The 15,830-nt window shown below is 50.4% G+C and overlaps 1 protein-coding gene across 2 annotated transcripts in view; it reads left to right on the top strand.

The window, feature by feature from the left end:
* The first annotated feature begins 678 nt into the window (after window positions 1-678).
* Window positions 679-15,830, top strand: part of Dcun1d4 (defective in cullin neddylation 1 domain containing 4) — a 74,792-nt gene continuing 59,640 nt past the window's right edge. For both annotated transcript variants that reach the window (XM_041671305.1, XM_041671304.1), the window contains exon 1: window positions 679-799. In XM_041671305.1, coding sequence (XP_041527239.1) covers window positions 775-799 — 25 coding nt within the window. In that variant the 5' untranslated portion in view covers window positions 679-774. The remainder of the gene's footprint in view (window positions 800-15,830) is intronic.

Here is a 15,830-nt window from a genome sequence, read left to right as displayed (position 1 = left end):
CTGTTTGGACCGCAGAGGTGTCTGACGGACAATGCCTGCAGCACCAAACCTTTGGCGCAAGCAACACGTGACTCTAAAAAAAAAGCGTTATTTCCAAAGTTGGGGATAGAAAGCTTGTGGAATAAAAGGGAGGGTTTAGTTCGAAATGAAGAAGCGGAGATTTTTCTTTTTTCTAATTTCCTACAATGGGAAATGATTGATGAGAACCGGTGATAGCCGGACGCTGGCAGTAGCAGGATCGGGCCGGTCTCTTAGGAAGAACAGGTCCCGGTGGTCCCAAGCGTGGCTCCAGGTCACTTCGCCTGCTTTGTTTCGGACTCTTTACCGGGCTCTCGGTTGGTCTCCCTCTCCAAGGATCCGCCCGCTACAGGGCGGGGCTTCAGGGTCAAGGTGGACCAATTCCCCAGCCTCGCCCCTCCACGCGCTTTCGGATCCCGGGATGACTGACAGCAGCTGGGTCCAACCTGCGGCTCCAAAGCGTGGCCTCCGCCAGGGGCGGTCGGAGGCGAGGCGCCGGGGCCAATCGCGTTGCAGACTAGGGGGCGGGGCCTTCTTGCCAGCTCCAGGCGGGCGCAACCAGCACTCCCTCGGTCAAATGAGAACCGGAGAGGGGCGGTCCTCCGGTTGGGGTCCAGCCAATGAGGAAGGCGGGATGGGCGGGTCGGAGTGGCAGCCGCCGGTCCTCTGCTGCGAGCTAAGGTTTGGAGAGTCGGTGGGGGGACCGCGAGTGGAGCGCGGGAGCCCGGGCGGCGAGCGGGTGTGAGCTGCCCGAAAATGCACTCGGATGCTGCAGCTGTCAGTGAGTAGCGCAGCGCCAGCGGGTCGGATGCGGGCCCGCATACCCCGTCCGCTCCCGTCCTCCCCTCTCCGCCTCTCGGGTCCCGATTGCGCTGGAGTCCCTGGTCCAGGAGTGGGCTGATTCCCTCCCGGAGCCCGAGGGCCGTGACGCCGCGGGCGGCTGGGGCGGGGGCAGGGGCGTCGGGGAGGGGGTGGGGATTGGCTGGCTTTCCGCGGTGGGGGAAGGGGGGGACATGCTCTGAAGGCCGGGGGCCGAGAGTCTGTGGTGCATGGAGGTGGAGACGGTGGCGGGCGCTGGCAGCTGGGGCCGGGGGTGGCACGGGCGGACAGGGAGCGGGCCTATGGTCTGGGTGCAGGGTGAGGCTTGCGGGGCCCGAGCGGTGCGGTCGGCCGGTGAAGGCGGGGGAGAGCGAGGGGAGCGGGGGCGGGGACAATGGGAAGGAGGGCTGGGGGCGGGGGCGGGAACAATGGGTGGGGAGCGGGGGCCGCGGCCAGGCCGGTGAGGGGCTGCAAGCTGATGTAACGGGGGGCACGGAGTGGCGGCACCGCGGTGGGATGGGATAGTTGAGGAGTCCCGTACACCGGACGGCGGCCAGGGGTGGCGAGAGGGCTTGGGGGCAGGTGTTGGGACGTTGGGATCCCTAGAGAAGAGGATGGCGGATAGCGCTGCCATGCAGTTTAGGGACTGGAACAGGGGGCAGGGAGGTGTGTGGAGTGAGTTAGGAGGAAGAGGAGGTGGGGTTGGGGGGGGGGGAAGCGGGGACTAGGAGGGCTGTCATTCCGGGTTCGGTGCTCACGGGGCGGAGTGGGGGGGCGTTGGACTGTGCACTGGGGGAGGTGCTTCCTCCCGGGAGGGGCCAGGTCCTGCTTAGGAGGTGACCGCCCTGAGCCTGGGGGTGCGCGGAGGGGAGGGGGCGGGGCCGGGTACCCGGGAGGTGTCCCGAGGCTGGCAGTGGCCACCACGTTTGAGGAGCGGCGGCGAGCGAGGTCAGCTTGGGCTGGGGTTGTGGGACCGGGAGGCGGGGCAGGGACGCCGTCTGCAAGCTGACCCAGCCCGGTGGCGTCCTGGAGGTGTGGTGAGGGGGCCAAGCATAAGGGGGTGTTGGGGTCCTCGGCGGTCCATAGGTTTGGCAGTATGTGACGCAGTTGTCTTAATTTCTGGCCGTCAGGTGTGGAGGCTGATGAGTCAGGACCCGCTACCCTGTATGAAGGGCGGCTTCGGAGGCTCAGCACCATGCCTGCAGGAAGCCACCTCGGCCCGAAGCACCTGGAGGGCGCTTTTTGGGTTTCCTTTAGGGTCTGGCTCCTGGAGCCGGTGTGAAGGGAAAGGCAGGCTCGCGGAATTCTGGGACTTGTAGTCCCAGCCGCGCCGGGCCGCGGTTGGGTTGGTTGCACGTGGGTAACTGTGGAAACGAGTCCCAGAATGCAGCGCGTCCCTTGGAGCCTCCCTGCTTGGCTAACTCGTGCTTTAAGCCGCGGAGATCCTATGCGTTCTCTCCGGGGTTCATTGGGACAGTGTCCGTCTCAGAGGGAGAGCCCAGGCCAAACCCTGGCCCTTTTCTTAGTTAATTATTTTTCCCTGCATCTGGTAGCCTTGCGGAGCGAATGCTTAGTCTTGAACCATCCTGCACACACTTCGTTCTAACGCAACGTTTAGCTTGGAGCATTTAGAGTGGATTCAGCGTGTCGAAGCCTAGGGTGAAGTGTACAGCCTTACATAAGTATGGGAACTAAGTAGAGACATGTATATCCTTTGAGAAGAAAATACAGAGAACTGTACAGGTATTTCGTGGGCTGTTTGGTTTGCCCAAGAATTAGGGGATTTTTTTTTTTTTATGAATTGAGAAGAACAGCTTAATGAAATTAGGGGTTGAAATAGTCCCTTGCCTGAACCTGAAATGAACCCCCAAAGGTGAACAAAGGGAAAGTATGGTGTCTTCCGCTTTTAGGTAAGTGCAAAGCAAATGAGGCTATTGTTTGCTCCTTAGCTGCCCAGTTTGTAAAGATTTTACCTCTTGGCTGTTAAAGGTCTCTGAGTTTGTGGACTTAAAGCCACCACATCCTTGTAAAAGGAGACTGCTCATTCCTGACTGCCCAGACCCAAGTAATCACACCGAGACTATAATAATCACAACATTGTTTGACCAATGACTCAGGCGTATTTCTAGCAAGTCTTACATCTTAAATTAACCCATTTCCACTAATCTGTCTATCACCATGAAGCTGTGGCTTACTGGGTAAGGCTCTGTTCTGGCGTCTGTCTCCTTTGACAGCTATATGGCACCTCTCTGACTCCGCCTACTTTCTTTCTATATCTCTTCCAGCCTGGCTATATTCTGCCCTGTCATAGACCAAAGCAGCTTTATTCATTAACCAATAAAAGCAACACAAATATGGAAGGACATCCCACATCACATTATTTGCCGGTTCTTTTTAGTGATCACTCCCAAATCTAATGTAGGGGCTATAAGATTGGCTCAAAGGTGACCAATTATTTTTGTATGGTGAATTAGATATTATGAAACTATTGATAATAGTTAACAGAGGGGGCTTTTAATGACCGAATGATATATATCTTGCAGACAAGTTTTAAGATTTAGAAATCACTTAACATGGTTACTTAACATGCTTAAGACAGTCCTAAACTTGCATAGATATTTCACAATGCTTGTAAAATTTTGTTGTTATTATTTTAAATTATGTTTATGTGTGTGTGTATGTGTGCATGTGTGCAGATGCCATGGAGATCACAAGAGGGCATGGGATTCTTTAGAACTGGAGTTACAGGCGGTTGTGAGCTGCCCAACATGAGTGCTGGGAATGGAACTCAGGTCCTCTGCAAGAGCAGTAAGCACTCTTTACCGCTGAGCTGTCTCTTCAGCCCTTCCAGGATGGCTTTTAAAATAGTCTGAGAGACTGGTTAGTGTGTAATGTTTTGAGGAAACAATTTATGCCTCTCCTGTTTTGATTATATTGGCAAAATCTCTCAGAAAATTCTTGTAATATGTGTGTGTATGGAAATTTTTTCCAAAAAGTATTTAATCTTGGGATTTGCTCTTTCCAAATCATAAGGCCAAAAAAAAAATGCATGAGGTCTATAACTGTCTTCAAAATTTAAAGAAATATTAGTCTGCATTTCTTTTATTTTCATTTGTTCCATCGTATCCTGAAGGACAAACGCTCTTTCCACACATTTTCTTCATTCGGTCCACAAGCCCAAAGCTCTAGGCAGTATCGAGCCTGCACTGTCCACTCTAGTTTTGGGGGACCTGTGCTTTTTGGCCCTTGGCTGGGTCCTAATTTTTCTTTTGGATTTTGCTATGCATTAAAACAGTTAAAAATATTTTATCAATTTTTTTTTGTCTTTTGTATCAGAAAGGATATTTTGGGGGGCGGGGAGGGGGAGGCAGTTGTTTTAATCAGGGTTCTAGAATAACAGAACTTACAGAATGAATCTCAAGGGAATTTATTAGAGTGACTTACAGGCTGTGTGGTCCAGTTAATCCAACAATGGCTGTCTATGTGCAGAAGGTCCCAGAATCTAGTAACTGCTCAGTCGCTGAGGCTGGAAGTCTCAGCTGGTCTTCAGTACCTACCGAAGAAGTAGGCGCTAATGATGGTGAAGGAATGGACATTCTAGTGGGGCAAGAACAAGCAGGTGAAGGCCAAAAAGTTTCTTCCTTCTATGTCCTTATATAGGCTTCTAGCAGAAGGCATGCCTAGATTAAATCTCCAGCCCAGCAGTGTCTTCCCACTTCAAAGATCCAGGTTAGATATGGATCTTCCCACTTCAAAGTAAGCAAAATCCCTCACAAATTAAGCCAAAATCCCTCATAGACGTGCCCCTCCAGTTTAGATTTTAGTTAATTCCAGATGCAGTCAAGTTGACTACCAGTAGTCTTTCTACCACCGTGCCAGAGAGCAAAGCTCTCCTGTCCTTCTGTGAACATTGATGCTTCTTTCCCCATTCCTGGCTTGCAAAGGGGCCCTACTTGGTGCTTGATAGCAGCTGATTTTTCTTCAAACTTACCATATCTCCTTTGTTGTTATCTTGAGCTACTGCAACTTACTTCCTTCTTCTTGTTTTTTAGTCTCATCTTAATCACCGTCATGGGCATCCTTATAATTGTAGCTAATAATTAATAGCCAGTAATCCTGCTGACACAGCAGCAAACCGCCGTCTGTCAGAAACCTGGTTCTTCCTGGCCTGTCAGTGTGCCTTCGATAAGCACTGACTCCAGGGACATCTAGACTTCGGGTTGTGCCAAGGTGCGTCCATATATCAGATGGAGGCTGTTTATTTGGCCTAGTTCTGTAGTTAGGCCAGGCAAGAGGAAACCAGCACTGGTTGATTTTGTGCATTTAGTTCATGAAGCCACAGTAATTTTAGTCACCCTCCTTGGAGCCTTAGATACTTCTCATCTTTTTTCCTGTTTGGTAGTAGAAGGGAGAGTCTGTGTTTTCAATACTTATTTTGTTACTGTGACCACATTTTTGAGAAAAGCAACTTGAGGAAGTTTTTTTTTTTTTTCTTCTGGCTCACAGGTTTGATTGTATCTATAGGAGGAGAGATGACTCGCCATTTTATCTATAGTGAGGAGAGAGGATAGCCATTGTAGTGGTCACTTTTCTTCTTTTTTTTTTTTTTGCAGTTCATTCATGGACCCAGCCTAAGGGAAGGTGCTGCCCGCAATCGTAGTGGGTCTTCCTTCTTCTATTAAACCCTCTGAAAAATGCCTTCATAGAGATTCCACAGTGTGTCCCTTAGGTGATGTCAAATCCAGGGAAGCTAGCGAGAAGATAAATGACCACGGGCGGTATCTCTTTCTATGCTCCACAGTTATCCTCTCTTCCCAACTCTTTGCTAATGTCTTGGGTCTGACCCAGTCTTTTATTCTGGTAACCAGTGGTCCTGGGTGAGGCTTAGCCTTTGCTACATTGGTCTCTCACCAGTTGAATCATCTTGGCCTTTAGTAGATGTGCTGGAGAAGCAAGCACGAATCATCTTGGCTTTTAATATTTGCTTTTCTGCTCAAAAACTTCGAGGGCTTCCAGGTGCTCAGTTAAGTATGGCCTCCTCAGAACAAGAACTCAGGAGAGTTCAGGAAAGGCAGATGAATCTCTCTGAGTTCAAGGCTAGCCCAGTCTATAGAGTGAGTGTCAGGACAGCTGGGGCTACACAGGGAAACCCTGTCTCGAAAACAAAACAAAGTAATTGAAAGGTGCCTCGTGGTATAGCATGGCTTTTGTAGTTGAAGTCTGGTTTTTCTCCTCCCTGCCTGCCCTCAGAGCACATGACAATAAGGGGCCTGGACACAATTATAGTCCCTGAGACCCATTGCCAATGGCCTACTTCCTTCAGAGGTTCCATAGGTTTTACAACCTACCAAATAGTACCATTACCTGGACACCAAACATTTGCAATATGAACCTTTTGGGGCATTTCATATTCAAACCATAATACAGCTATATGTAACACTTAATTTTGATTGAAAGTGTCTAGTCTGGAGAGATTGACATGTTGGTATGTGTAAGGGACTAGGGAAAGTCTGTTTGGGACAGAAGGTTGGAGCTGTCAGCAGGTTTGTTTGGGAGATAGGTTGGTGTTATTTTGATTTTCTTTTTTCTGTCTTATGACCATACCCTGGTATTAAGGCTTTATTTCTTCATGAAATGAAGCGAAATAGTGAGCCAGGGGTTGGAGGGCTCAGTGGTTAAGAGCATTGGCTGCTCTTACAAAGGACCTGGGTTTGGTTCCCAGCACCCACATAGTGTCTAATCACAGTCTGTAATTCCAGTTCCAGAGGATCTAACGCCCTCTTTGGCTTCCGAGGACATCAGGCACACACATGCACAGACATACATGCAGGTAAAACATGCATGCACATAAAAACAGAGGACAGTGCGGTGAGATTATTAGTACATCCTCCCTTCCTGTGGTCCAGTGTGTAAGCTAAAGCTAAAGGTGACAGGCAAGGACTCGGCTTGAGAGCCTGAGTTGGTATTAATCGCTTCCTGCAGTTTGTTCTTACTGTGAAATTCAGGTTACAAGTACTCTTGAGAATTATTATTTTAAGAACGCATTTTTAAAAAAATGTGTCTTAGGAAGAAAAACACTGAAATGAATTTTAAATGGAATTGTGTGCTTTAGTGTCTGTCACAGGGCAGTTTTAGCGCCAAGGACTTATTTATTTATTTATTTATTCTTTCTGGAGTGTCCATGATTCTGCAGAGTGCCTGTTACCTGAGGTTTGGATTGCTTTTCTTTTAATTAGAAACAAGTTATTGTCACTTAGAAAGTTGTTTTTGAAACTAGTGACTATTTAGAATAAAACACAAGATGATAAGAAAAAGACCCCTCCTCCTGGGTGGCACTACTTCTTGGTGTGTGTGTGTGTGTGTGTGTGTTTTTAGGGGGGGGTAGGTTGTTCTTTGTGGATTCTTTTTTTCAGGAATGTCTAGCAAAGCTTTTTCTACCTGCTGCTTATATCTGCAAGGCTTGCAGAGCAGGGAGTCATGCAGCCTGACAGGGACAGCCCTGTCTTTCCTAGAGGGCTCTGCCTCTTCCCTAGGGAGGGAGCCTTACCCTAGCTGTGAACTGATGGGAGGTACCCCAACCCTCCCTCCTCTCTACAACCTGAAGGCGGAGGTGAGCAAGGAAAGAAAGCTGTAGCCTGGGGAGAACCATTGTGGTGGGTCCTCAGCCAAGGGCTCTGTTGGTTTCAGAGGCTGGGCCCAGCCCTGGGCCTGCCTGAGGAATCTCGCCATGTGCCTGTGGGGGTTCTTTTGGTTGTGTGGTTGGTTGGCAAGCCCGGCTTTCTAGTTTTCCAAATGAGTCTAGTGCTATATTTAAAGCCTGAACCCAAACAAAATGAACACTTTTCTGTTTAAACTCGCCACAGTTGGTTTCCAGTGCTGGCAACTAAGAACTCAGACATAGCCCTGTTGCTGGTCAGTTAACCTGGAAGAGGCTCTGAAGAAGAGTGGTTGTCTCCTTTCACTGGGTCTGCCCGCAGGCTCCACTTAGAGATGACCAAAGACTTGCCCAAAGGGTTCATGTGATGTCACTTGGAAGTGGGAGCCAGCATTGCGGTGTTCAGGACTCTGGATGTCACCTGGAGCCGTGTACTTCTGTCCCCAGTGACGGCCAGCCACTTTTGTCTCTGAGAGAACCAGTTCAGAAGGTGGGACACGTAGAAGCTGGCCCTTAATTCCTTGTGCATGTTCTGATTCTAGAATTCTAACTGGAAATATTTGCGGGTTTTTCTTGGGTGGGGTATTTTGTTTAGCCAGAAATAAGCTTGATCGTTCTAAAGTGTTCCTGGTCAACTTTATTGAGGTTATAATTTGCATATTATGAAATTATAGCCATGTAAGTATATAGTTGGGTAGACTGGTAAACAAAGACCCTGACAGAGCCCCTAGTAAACCAAGATACAGAACATATTTATCACTCCAAGAGCCTCTCTATGTCGCTCCCACCAGTCAGCGCTTCACCTAGACCCCACCCCAGATACTTGGCTCTTCAGATGTGTCTCTGGTCTCCTTCATGCTGATGCTTAGTTCTTTTTCTTTTCATGGACATATTACAGCATCACACACACCGAGTTAAAGGAAAGTGTCCATGCTGTGTGAACCACGTGTGTCAAGAGTGGTGCTTTCACCGCAGGGATAACTCCTCCAAAGGCTGCCCAGTGGGTTGCTTTTCTGCAACCCAGTGACACGCCACACCACTGTTCGCTCTCGGATGTCTTGGTGTCTTCCCATTGCTTGGTGGAAGGCGGTCTGGGAAGTGGGAAAGGGCTTGGCAGGCGCCAGCCCTTGAGTGAGACTGTCTGGACTCACGCTCTTGCTGTGACGCTTACTGTTTGTAAGATTGTGGGCGAGTTACCCCGCTCTTTGTGCTCAGAGATTTTATGTTTAGAAACTGCCTTCCCATTTAGGTGGAGGGCGGTGGTGCATGCCTTTTAAGCCCAGCAGTCGGGAGGCAGAGGCAGGTGGATCTCTGTGAGTGCAAGACTAGCCTTGTGTACAGAGTGAGTTCCAGAACAGCCAAAGCTACAGAGAGAAACCCTGTCTTAAAAACCTTAAAAAAAACCATGCCATCTCCGGGGGCATGGCGCTGTTGTCACCAGGTGTGTTCACCAGGTGTGAATATCGAGGACCTACTGTGCACAAGGCCCAGGTCTTCATTTGTCAGGAATTTTCATTCTGGTGTGGGTGAGGGGCAGATAGTAAGCAGGTCTGTTTTGTGGCGCTAAGTTCTGTAGAGAACAATAAAGCAGAGGAAGCATGTGTGGGGGGTGAGGGCAGTGGGAAGAGAGGGACACAGCACACAGGCTCTCCGTGTGTGGCAGGCCTGATCTGAGGAACAGCAAGGAGACTGGGATGCAGGGAGAAAAGATGAGAGAAACCTTCCTGAGGAACCTGTGAGCTGCACCCCCTGAGGTGCTTCTGTGGCTGTTGATTAGTGATGCTGGCCTCCTTGGTAGGCGTGGCATCAGAGAAACCAAGGAGGAAAAGAGACATTCTGTTATTTGGGCGACTGATATGTCAGTCAACTGTCTCCAGACCCTGTTGTAACTAACAGACAAGGTCCCCTGGAGCCTGCTTCTCCAGAGAATGTGCAGGGGACAGAAGGAGTGGGCAGGTGAGGGATGAATGGCAGCTGCTGGGTTAGTGGCTGTCCAGGGCATTTGGGACCAGGAGGAGGCTCACAGCTAGACTTCCTAGCAGGGGAGGAAGGGGAGGAGTTGCCCTGTCAGCTTAGCCTTTGGGGTTTTATTGGGAAAACAGTTCATGAGTGGGTGCACTTGGGAGGACAGAGGGAGCGGGCAGATCTGTGGCAGCCAGGTGGGGGTGTGGGGAGCCGAGTGCAGGAAGAGGTGAGGTTGCAGAGTGGGACCTGTGGATTGCCCGAGTGGACAGGAAGCAAGAGAGGGGAGGGGAGACAGGACACTTGGAAAGATACAAAGGGACTCGGGGGGGAGGGGGATAACGTCTCTTACCCCTGTGTTCTCCACTCCCACTCAGAGTAGATCTGTTGCACCCACATTTCACAGGTGAGGAAACTAGAGTACAGGAAAGGTAACCTCAAGGTCGTGAAGCTTTTATACAGTGGCTTGAGACTTGCTGGGCGTTCTGGCTCCAGGGTAGGGGTGCTCCACACTGCAGGTGGACGGGCCCCAGCATTGCATGCTTGTTTTAGCTGGGCCTTCCGGCTCCAGGGTCGGGGTGCTCCACACTGCAGGTGGACGGGCCCCAGCATCACCTGTTTGCTTTTCAGTTCCGCCTCCGAGGGAGCATGCTGTGTCCTGGCCGTTGACTGGCCAGGTCAGTGCCCATTGGCACCTCTGATTCTTCCTCTTGGAGTGACTTAGTGGGTAGGGTGCCTGAGGTTTTGCAGCTTGGTCCTCTATACCCCTTTCTTGGCAAGGCCACTTGAAGTGGCAACAGGAACTTAGCCCTGCTGGAGAACTGTGGCCCAGAAAAGTACTCTGTACTCTTACTTGTGGTGGAAACAGTCTTAGTTGCTGAGATTTCATCTTAAATAGGTGTAGTGGAAATACTCCTGTGAGTTTTAGAATATAGGTGATCCCTAGCAGCAGTGCAGAAAAAAGCCAGAAAAATGCGGCTCTCCTTAGGGCCACTCAGTAGCTTTTATAATTAAGTTAGCCTCACCCCCACTTTTCATTTTAGGTCCTGGTTAAGTGTTTATCTTTAACATCTCTAAGATGCCATTCCCCAAACTATGTCCTGAGCAATTATTAAATGGGACAGGGTGGTTTTCGGTCAGTCCAGGGGTATTGTACTGATGGCCTTAAGGATCCATCCCCTTGTTATCCCCTCTGACTTGTTTTTCTGGCCGTTCCAGGTCCAGGCCAGGGCTCTTCTGGATCACGATAGGGGGAGGTGGAGCTGGTGTGCGGTGTGGGCAGTGGAGCTGGCGTGGGCAGTGGAGCTGGTGTGGGCAGTGGAGCTGGTGTGCGGTGTGGGCAGTGGAGCTGGCGTGGGCAGTGGAGCTGGCGTGGGCAGTGGAGCTGGTGTGCGGTGTGGGCAGTGGAGCTGGTGTGTGGTGTGGGCAGTGGAGCTGGTGTGGGCAGTGGAGCTGGTGCATGGCGTGGGCAGTGGAGCTGGTGTGGGCAGTGGAGCTGGTGTGGGCAGTGGAGCTGGCGTGGGCAGTGGAGCTGGCGTGGGCAGTGGAGCTGGCGTGGGCAGTGGAGCTGGTGTGGGCAGTGGAGCTGGTGTGCGGTGTGGGCAGTGGAGCTGGCGTGGGCAGTGGAGCTGGCGTGGGCAGTGGAGCTGGTGTGCGGTGTGGGCAGTGGAGCTGGTGTGTGGTGTGGGCAGTGGAGCTGGTGTGCGGTGTGGGCAGTGGAGCTGGTGTGTGGTGTGGGCAGTGGAGCTGGTGCATGGCGTGGGCAGTGGAGCTGGTGTGGGCAGTGGAGCTGGCGTGGGCAGTGGAGCTGGCGTGGGCAGTGGAGCTGGCGTGGGCAGTGGAGCTGGCGTGGGCAGTGGAGCTGGTGTGCGGTGTGGGCAGTGGAGCTGGTGTGCGGTGTGGGCAGTGGAGCTGGTGTGCGGTGTGGGCAGTGGAGCTGGTGTGCGGTGTGGGCAGTGCTCTGCCAGTGCGCATTGCACACCAGCTCACTGATGCCTCCAGGAGTCTCTGGAGAGGATCCTGCCAATCTGGCTCAACAGATGGGGGCACTGAGGTACCGTGAGTTAGGTTGGTGATACATGAGGTGTCTCAGCTGGGACCCAGCAGTGGAGTTGGGACTCTGGCCTGGAGTGTACCAGACCTGACATTCTTTCCTCTAAACCTGGCTCCTGCAACCTTATCAAGATTGAAGGGTACTTTGTCTCTGAATGACCCCATGGAACTGTGTTCTCAATGGTAGACAGGGTGAGGAGACAGAATCTGGAGTCTTTTGTACCTTGGCACATTGGGAACACAGCCAGCTAGTATGTCCTGAAGTGACCGGATCCTTTGAGATGGCAGTGGCGTGTGCAGACACTGGGTGCTGGGTGGCATGCCTCCTCTTGGGGTGCCTGGTTGCTTCTCTCAGCCTCTTCCCTGGGTTCTGTGAGAGCGAGGGGGAAGGCGCCCGCCAACTGGATGCTTGGCTGGATTTAATTTTGGATCTTGTACTCTGCAAATGCAGTGACTGCTCATCAGTATTCCTTCTGTAGCTCCCTCCTTTGGCTTTTTGTCCAGTAGCGAGTGTGTGCTGGACAGAAGTTAACACTTTCCTCCCTTGCCTGGCTTGCCTGCTCTGGGTCTCAACCCTTCTCCACAGGGTGCTGGGTTAGTCTCCTCTGCAGAGTCCTGGTCAGTGGAGAGGCGTTGGCTGCTGGCAGGTGATGGCTGAGTTGAGGTGCTGGGTGTTAAAATCCGCTCTCCCATTTTCATTTATTGACTGGGTCAGACCCTGCTCCTCTGGGTGTCAAACCCTACTTCCCCGAGTGTCAGACCCTGCTTTTCTGGGTATCAGACCCTGCTCCTCTGGGCCTATAGGCTACTTGAATGTTACGTGGATAGCAAGCTGGGCTTGGTTTGACTCTGATGGGAGGAGGTTTAAAAGGTGTTGCCCCTCTGACTTGTAGCCAGCACCTAGTTGTCACCTACCATGCCCCAGGCACTGTTCTCTAAGCATTTTAATTGTTGCAATGTCCTTGTAAGATGGGCACCACTAGCCATTTAGTAGAAGAAGAAATGTCCACTTCTGGCAATGAAGGCCATGCGGTGTGGAACTAACTGTGACCTGGCTTCTTTTGGGGTCTCCTACCTAGTTTTAGTGTGAGAAAGCCTTTTTACAGCACTGTGTTTTTCCTTTCTTTCCTTTCCTTCCTTCTCCTCTTTTTTTTTTTTTTTTTTTTGTAGCCCAGCTGTCCTGGAACTTGCTCTGTAGACCAGGCTGCCCTTAAATTTACAGAGATCCACCTGCCTCTGCCTCCTGAGTGATGGGATTAAAGGCATGCACCACCACCGCCTGGCTAACACATTACTGTGTTTTAATAATTTTGCCTTAAAAGTAAGAATGTACAAATACATACATGGGAGACCTGTGCCATCTCATACAGTCAATAACTTAATTTGTGTGTGAAGTTGTAAGTTGGAATTAGATCACTTAAAACATTTTGTGTTTAGTTTTCACAAGAGTATAGGTTTCATTTTTAGAAGACACCGTATCCCAAGCCATTTTGGAATGAACTTATTTTACTGTAGTTTTTTAAAAAATTACATAGTGTACTTTTCAAATCCTGTGTCCTGTGTATCTCTGAGCTCAAGTTCCAGTCAGTAATGACTTTTGATTCCACCTGCCTTCTGCCCAGCTCAGACTCGCCTTGATCTTGGGATCCTCCTGCCTCTGCCTCCTTGAGTTCTGAGAGGGAGCAGCATTTTAAACAAGTTCAAGCTTCAAGCCTCACCCTCAGCCACATACAAGTCTGCTTTGCCTTCAGAGCTGTGCATCTTGACCACTCCGCTCACCTCTGCCCTCCTCAGCCTGCTGGGTGCTGACCTCTGCTCTGTCACTGTTGTCTTCGCTGTTGGCTGTGGTCTAAGATGTTCAGAATAAGCGGATCTGTAGAGGCAGGAAGGAGATTGGTGGTGGCCTCATGTTGAAGGGGGAGGGGACAAGTGAGGACCGGTGGTGAATGTGATAGAAATATGGTGACAGTCGGATAACTCCCTGAATATGCTAAAGCCACTGCATTGGCTACCTCCGATGGCGGATGACGTGGAATGAGAACCGCATGTCAACAGAGCTGTTCAAACACCATCCCAACAGGTGGCGAGGCCTGTGAGGATGCCTGATCCTCCTGGAGCGTGACAATCTGCTCTGGGTGGGGAGGTCAGATACGAGGAGGGCATGCTCCAGTAGATAACTCAGGGAAGACAGCCGCTGGGCCTGTGAATTCCAGGTGTCAGGGAGGCAGAGGGCAGAGTAAATTGCAAGGCCCTGCAGTAGGGCGGTCTGCTCTGGGTGGAGAAGTCAGATATGAGGAGGGCATGCTCTAATAGATAACTCAGGGAAGACAGCTGTTGGGTGTTCAATTACCTCGATTCGAGAAATAACCAGGCTAGCTGAAAGATAAAACAATTGCATTTTTATTTATTATAAGGGGTAAACTCACGAAACAGGAACGAGAAGTCCAAGCTCAGTTGTGTTGCCAGGAACCACAGAGAGAGCGCACCTGGGCCATGTGGCATTTTTCTCCAGTCCCAGAAAGCCACACCCTAACTTGGTCCCACCTCTTAAAGATAATTGGTTGACAAAGATTCCCCATCAGTTGGGCCTGTGAATTCCAGGGGTCAGGGAGCAGAGGGCAGAGTAAATTTCAAGGCCCAGCAGTAGGACATGACTTCAGTACTTGAGGAAGAATGTGGTTGGAGCAATGGAATGATCCAGAAGGAACAAGACAGTCAAATGGGGCCTTGCATGGACTTGTGGGAAGGGAAGGAAGCCAGGTAACCTTAACAGTGGCTGTCACTGAGTTTTCTTCTTCCATAACACTTAGAAAAGTGGAGGTCCTTCCGTGTGTTGGCGTTGAACCCTGTGGGAGAGGTGCAGCCCTGCAACGCATGGTCCCTATGATGCTGTGATTTTGATACCTTTCCTTCTGTTTTGCTTTTCTGGCAATACTGTGCCTGTTATTCTGCTCTTACCCAGAGCTCCTCCCCCTTACCCCCTCCCCTGCAGGGTCACCTCATGATTTTCATTGTCACAGAAAAGGCATTTATTGTGAGCACAGTGGCATATTTAAAATGTTTGTACCTGAGAACGCTGCTCGCTGTTTGGCAGGCTGGAATTTAGATAATAATCAGATACTTTTGTGAGTCTTCGACCAAGAGAACACGGCGCATTTGAGATGTCATGTGCCTCTCCTGTGAAATGCCGCAAATAACTGCTAGACAGTCGGACTGGCTTAGCACAGAGTAATAAATGGACCGCGCTCTCAAAGATGGGGAACAGATTAGACATTATTTGTAAGCATTAAGTTTTTAAAAATGTACTTTTAATTTTAACTGACACAGTAATTGTACATGTTTTGAGGGTACAGCATGACATTGTAGTGCATGTGTGTCATGAGTGGTGATCAGCTCATGGAGTGATTGGCACATCTGTCACCACAGACATACCATTCCCGTGGGCCTATTCAAAGTCCTCTTGACTGGGTAATTTGAAATATGCATGTATCTGTGGCCGAGCATATCGAGCCTCGTGTACTACGTAACACAAGAACTGATTCCCCTGGTGCGGCCCTGCCCCAGACTCTTGAACCATCTCTTCTTCATTCTTCCCTCAGACCCTTGGTAGGCTCTGCTGACCAATATTCTGTACTTTTTGGAGCAGGATCTAATTCTGCAGCCCCGGTGGCCTAGTGCTTACAGTGTATACCTCACTAAGCTGGCCTGGAGCGTGCTCTGAGGATAGGCTGGCTCTGGACTCCCACCAATCCTCTCATTGTCTCTTTGTGCCTTACTTCTCTCTAAATGCCCTCCAGTTCCATGTGTGTTGCTGCAGACGCCAGGGCTTCATTCTGTTGTGGCTGTGTAGTGTTCCACTGCATACATGGCTGTGTAGTGTTCCACTGTGTACATGGCTGTATAATGTTCTACTGCATATGTGGCTGTGTAGTGTTCCACCGCGTACATACACCATGTTTTCTGCATTCATCTGTTGCTGCATGCTGAGGCTGACTGCTTGCCTTAGTGAGCAGTGACTCATAAATATGCTGAGGCCCCCTGTGTCCTTCTCCCTTTAGCCTCCCTATGTACACCCAGCAGTGAGGGCGCATCATATGGGGCTCTATTTCCTAGTTTTTGAGGAGCCCCACACTGTTTCTTAATGGCTGTACTAATTTATTTCCACTAGGAACATTTAAGAGTTTTCCACATCCCATGCAGCAATGCTTGCTGTCTTTTGGATAATACTTTTTTTTTTTTTTTTTTTTTTAAAGACATGATTTCTCCGTGTAGCTCTGGCTGTCCTGGAACTCACTCTGTAGACCAGGGTCTACCTCTGCCTCCC

This window comes from Microtus oregoni, unplaced genomic scaffold, assembly GCF_018167655.1.
Source record: "Microtus oregoni isolate MIOR12 unplaced genomic scaffold, Mior012 000021F_ref0000039, whole genome shotgun sequence".
Lineage (NCBI taxonomy): Eukaryota > Metazoa > Chordata > Mammalia > Rodentia > Cricetidae > Microtus > Microtus oregoni.
Note: the sequence above shows the minus strand (reverse complement) of the source record. Positions and strands in the feature narration are given on the sequence as shown.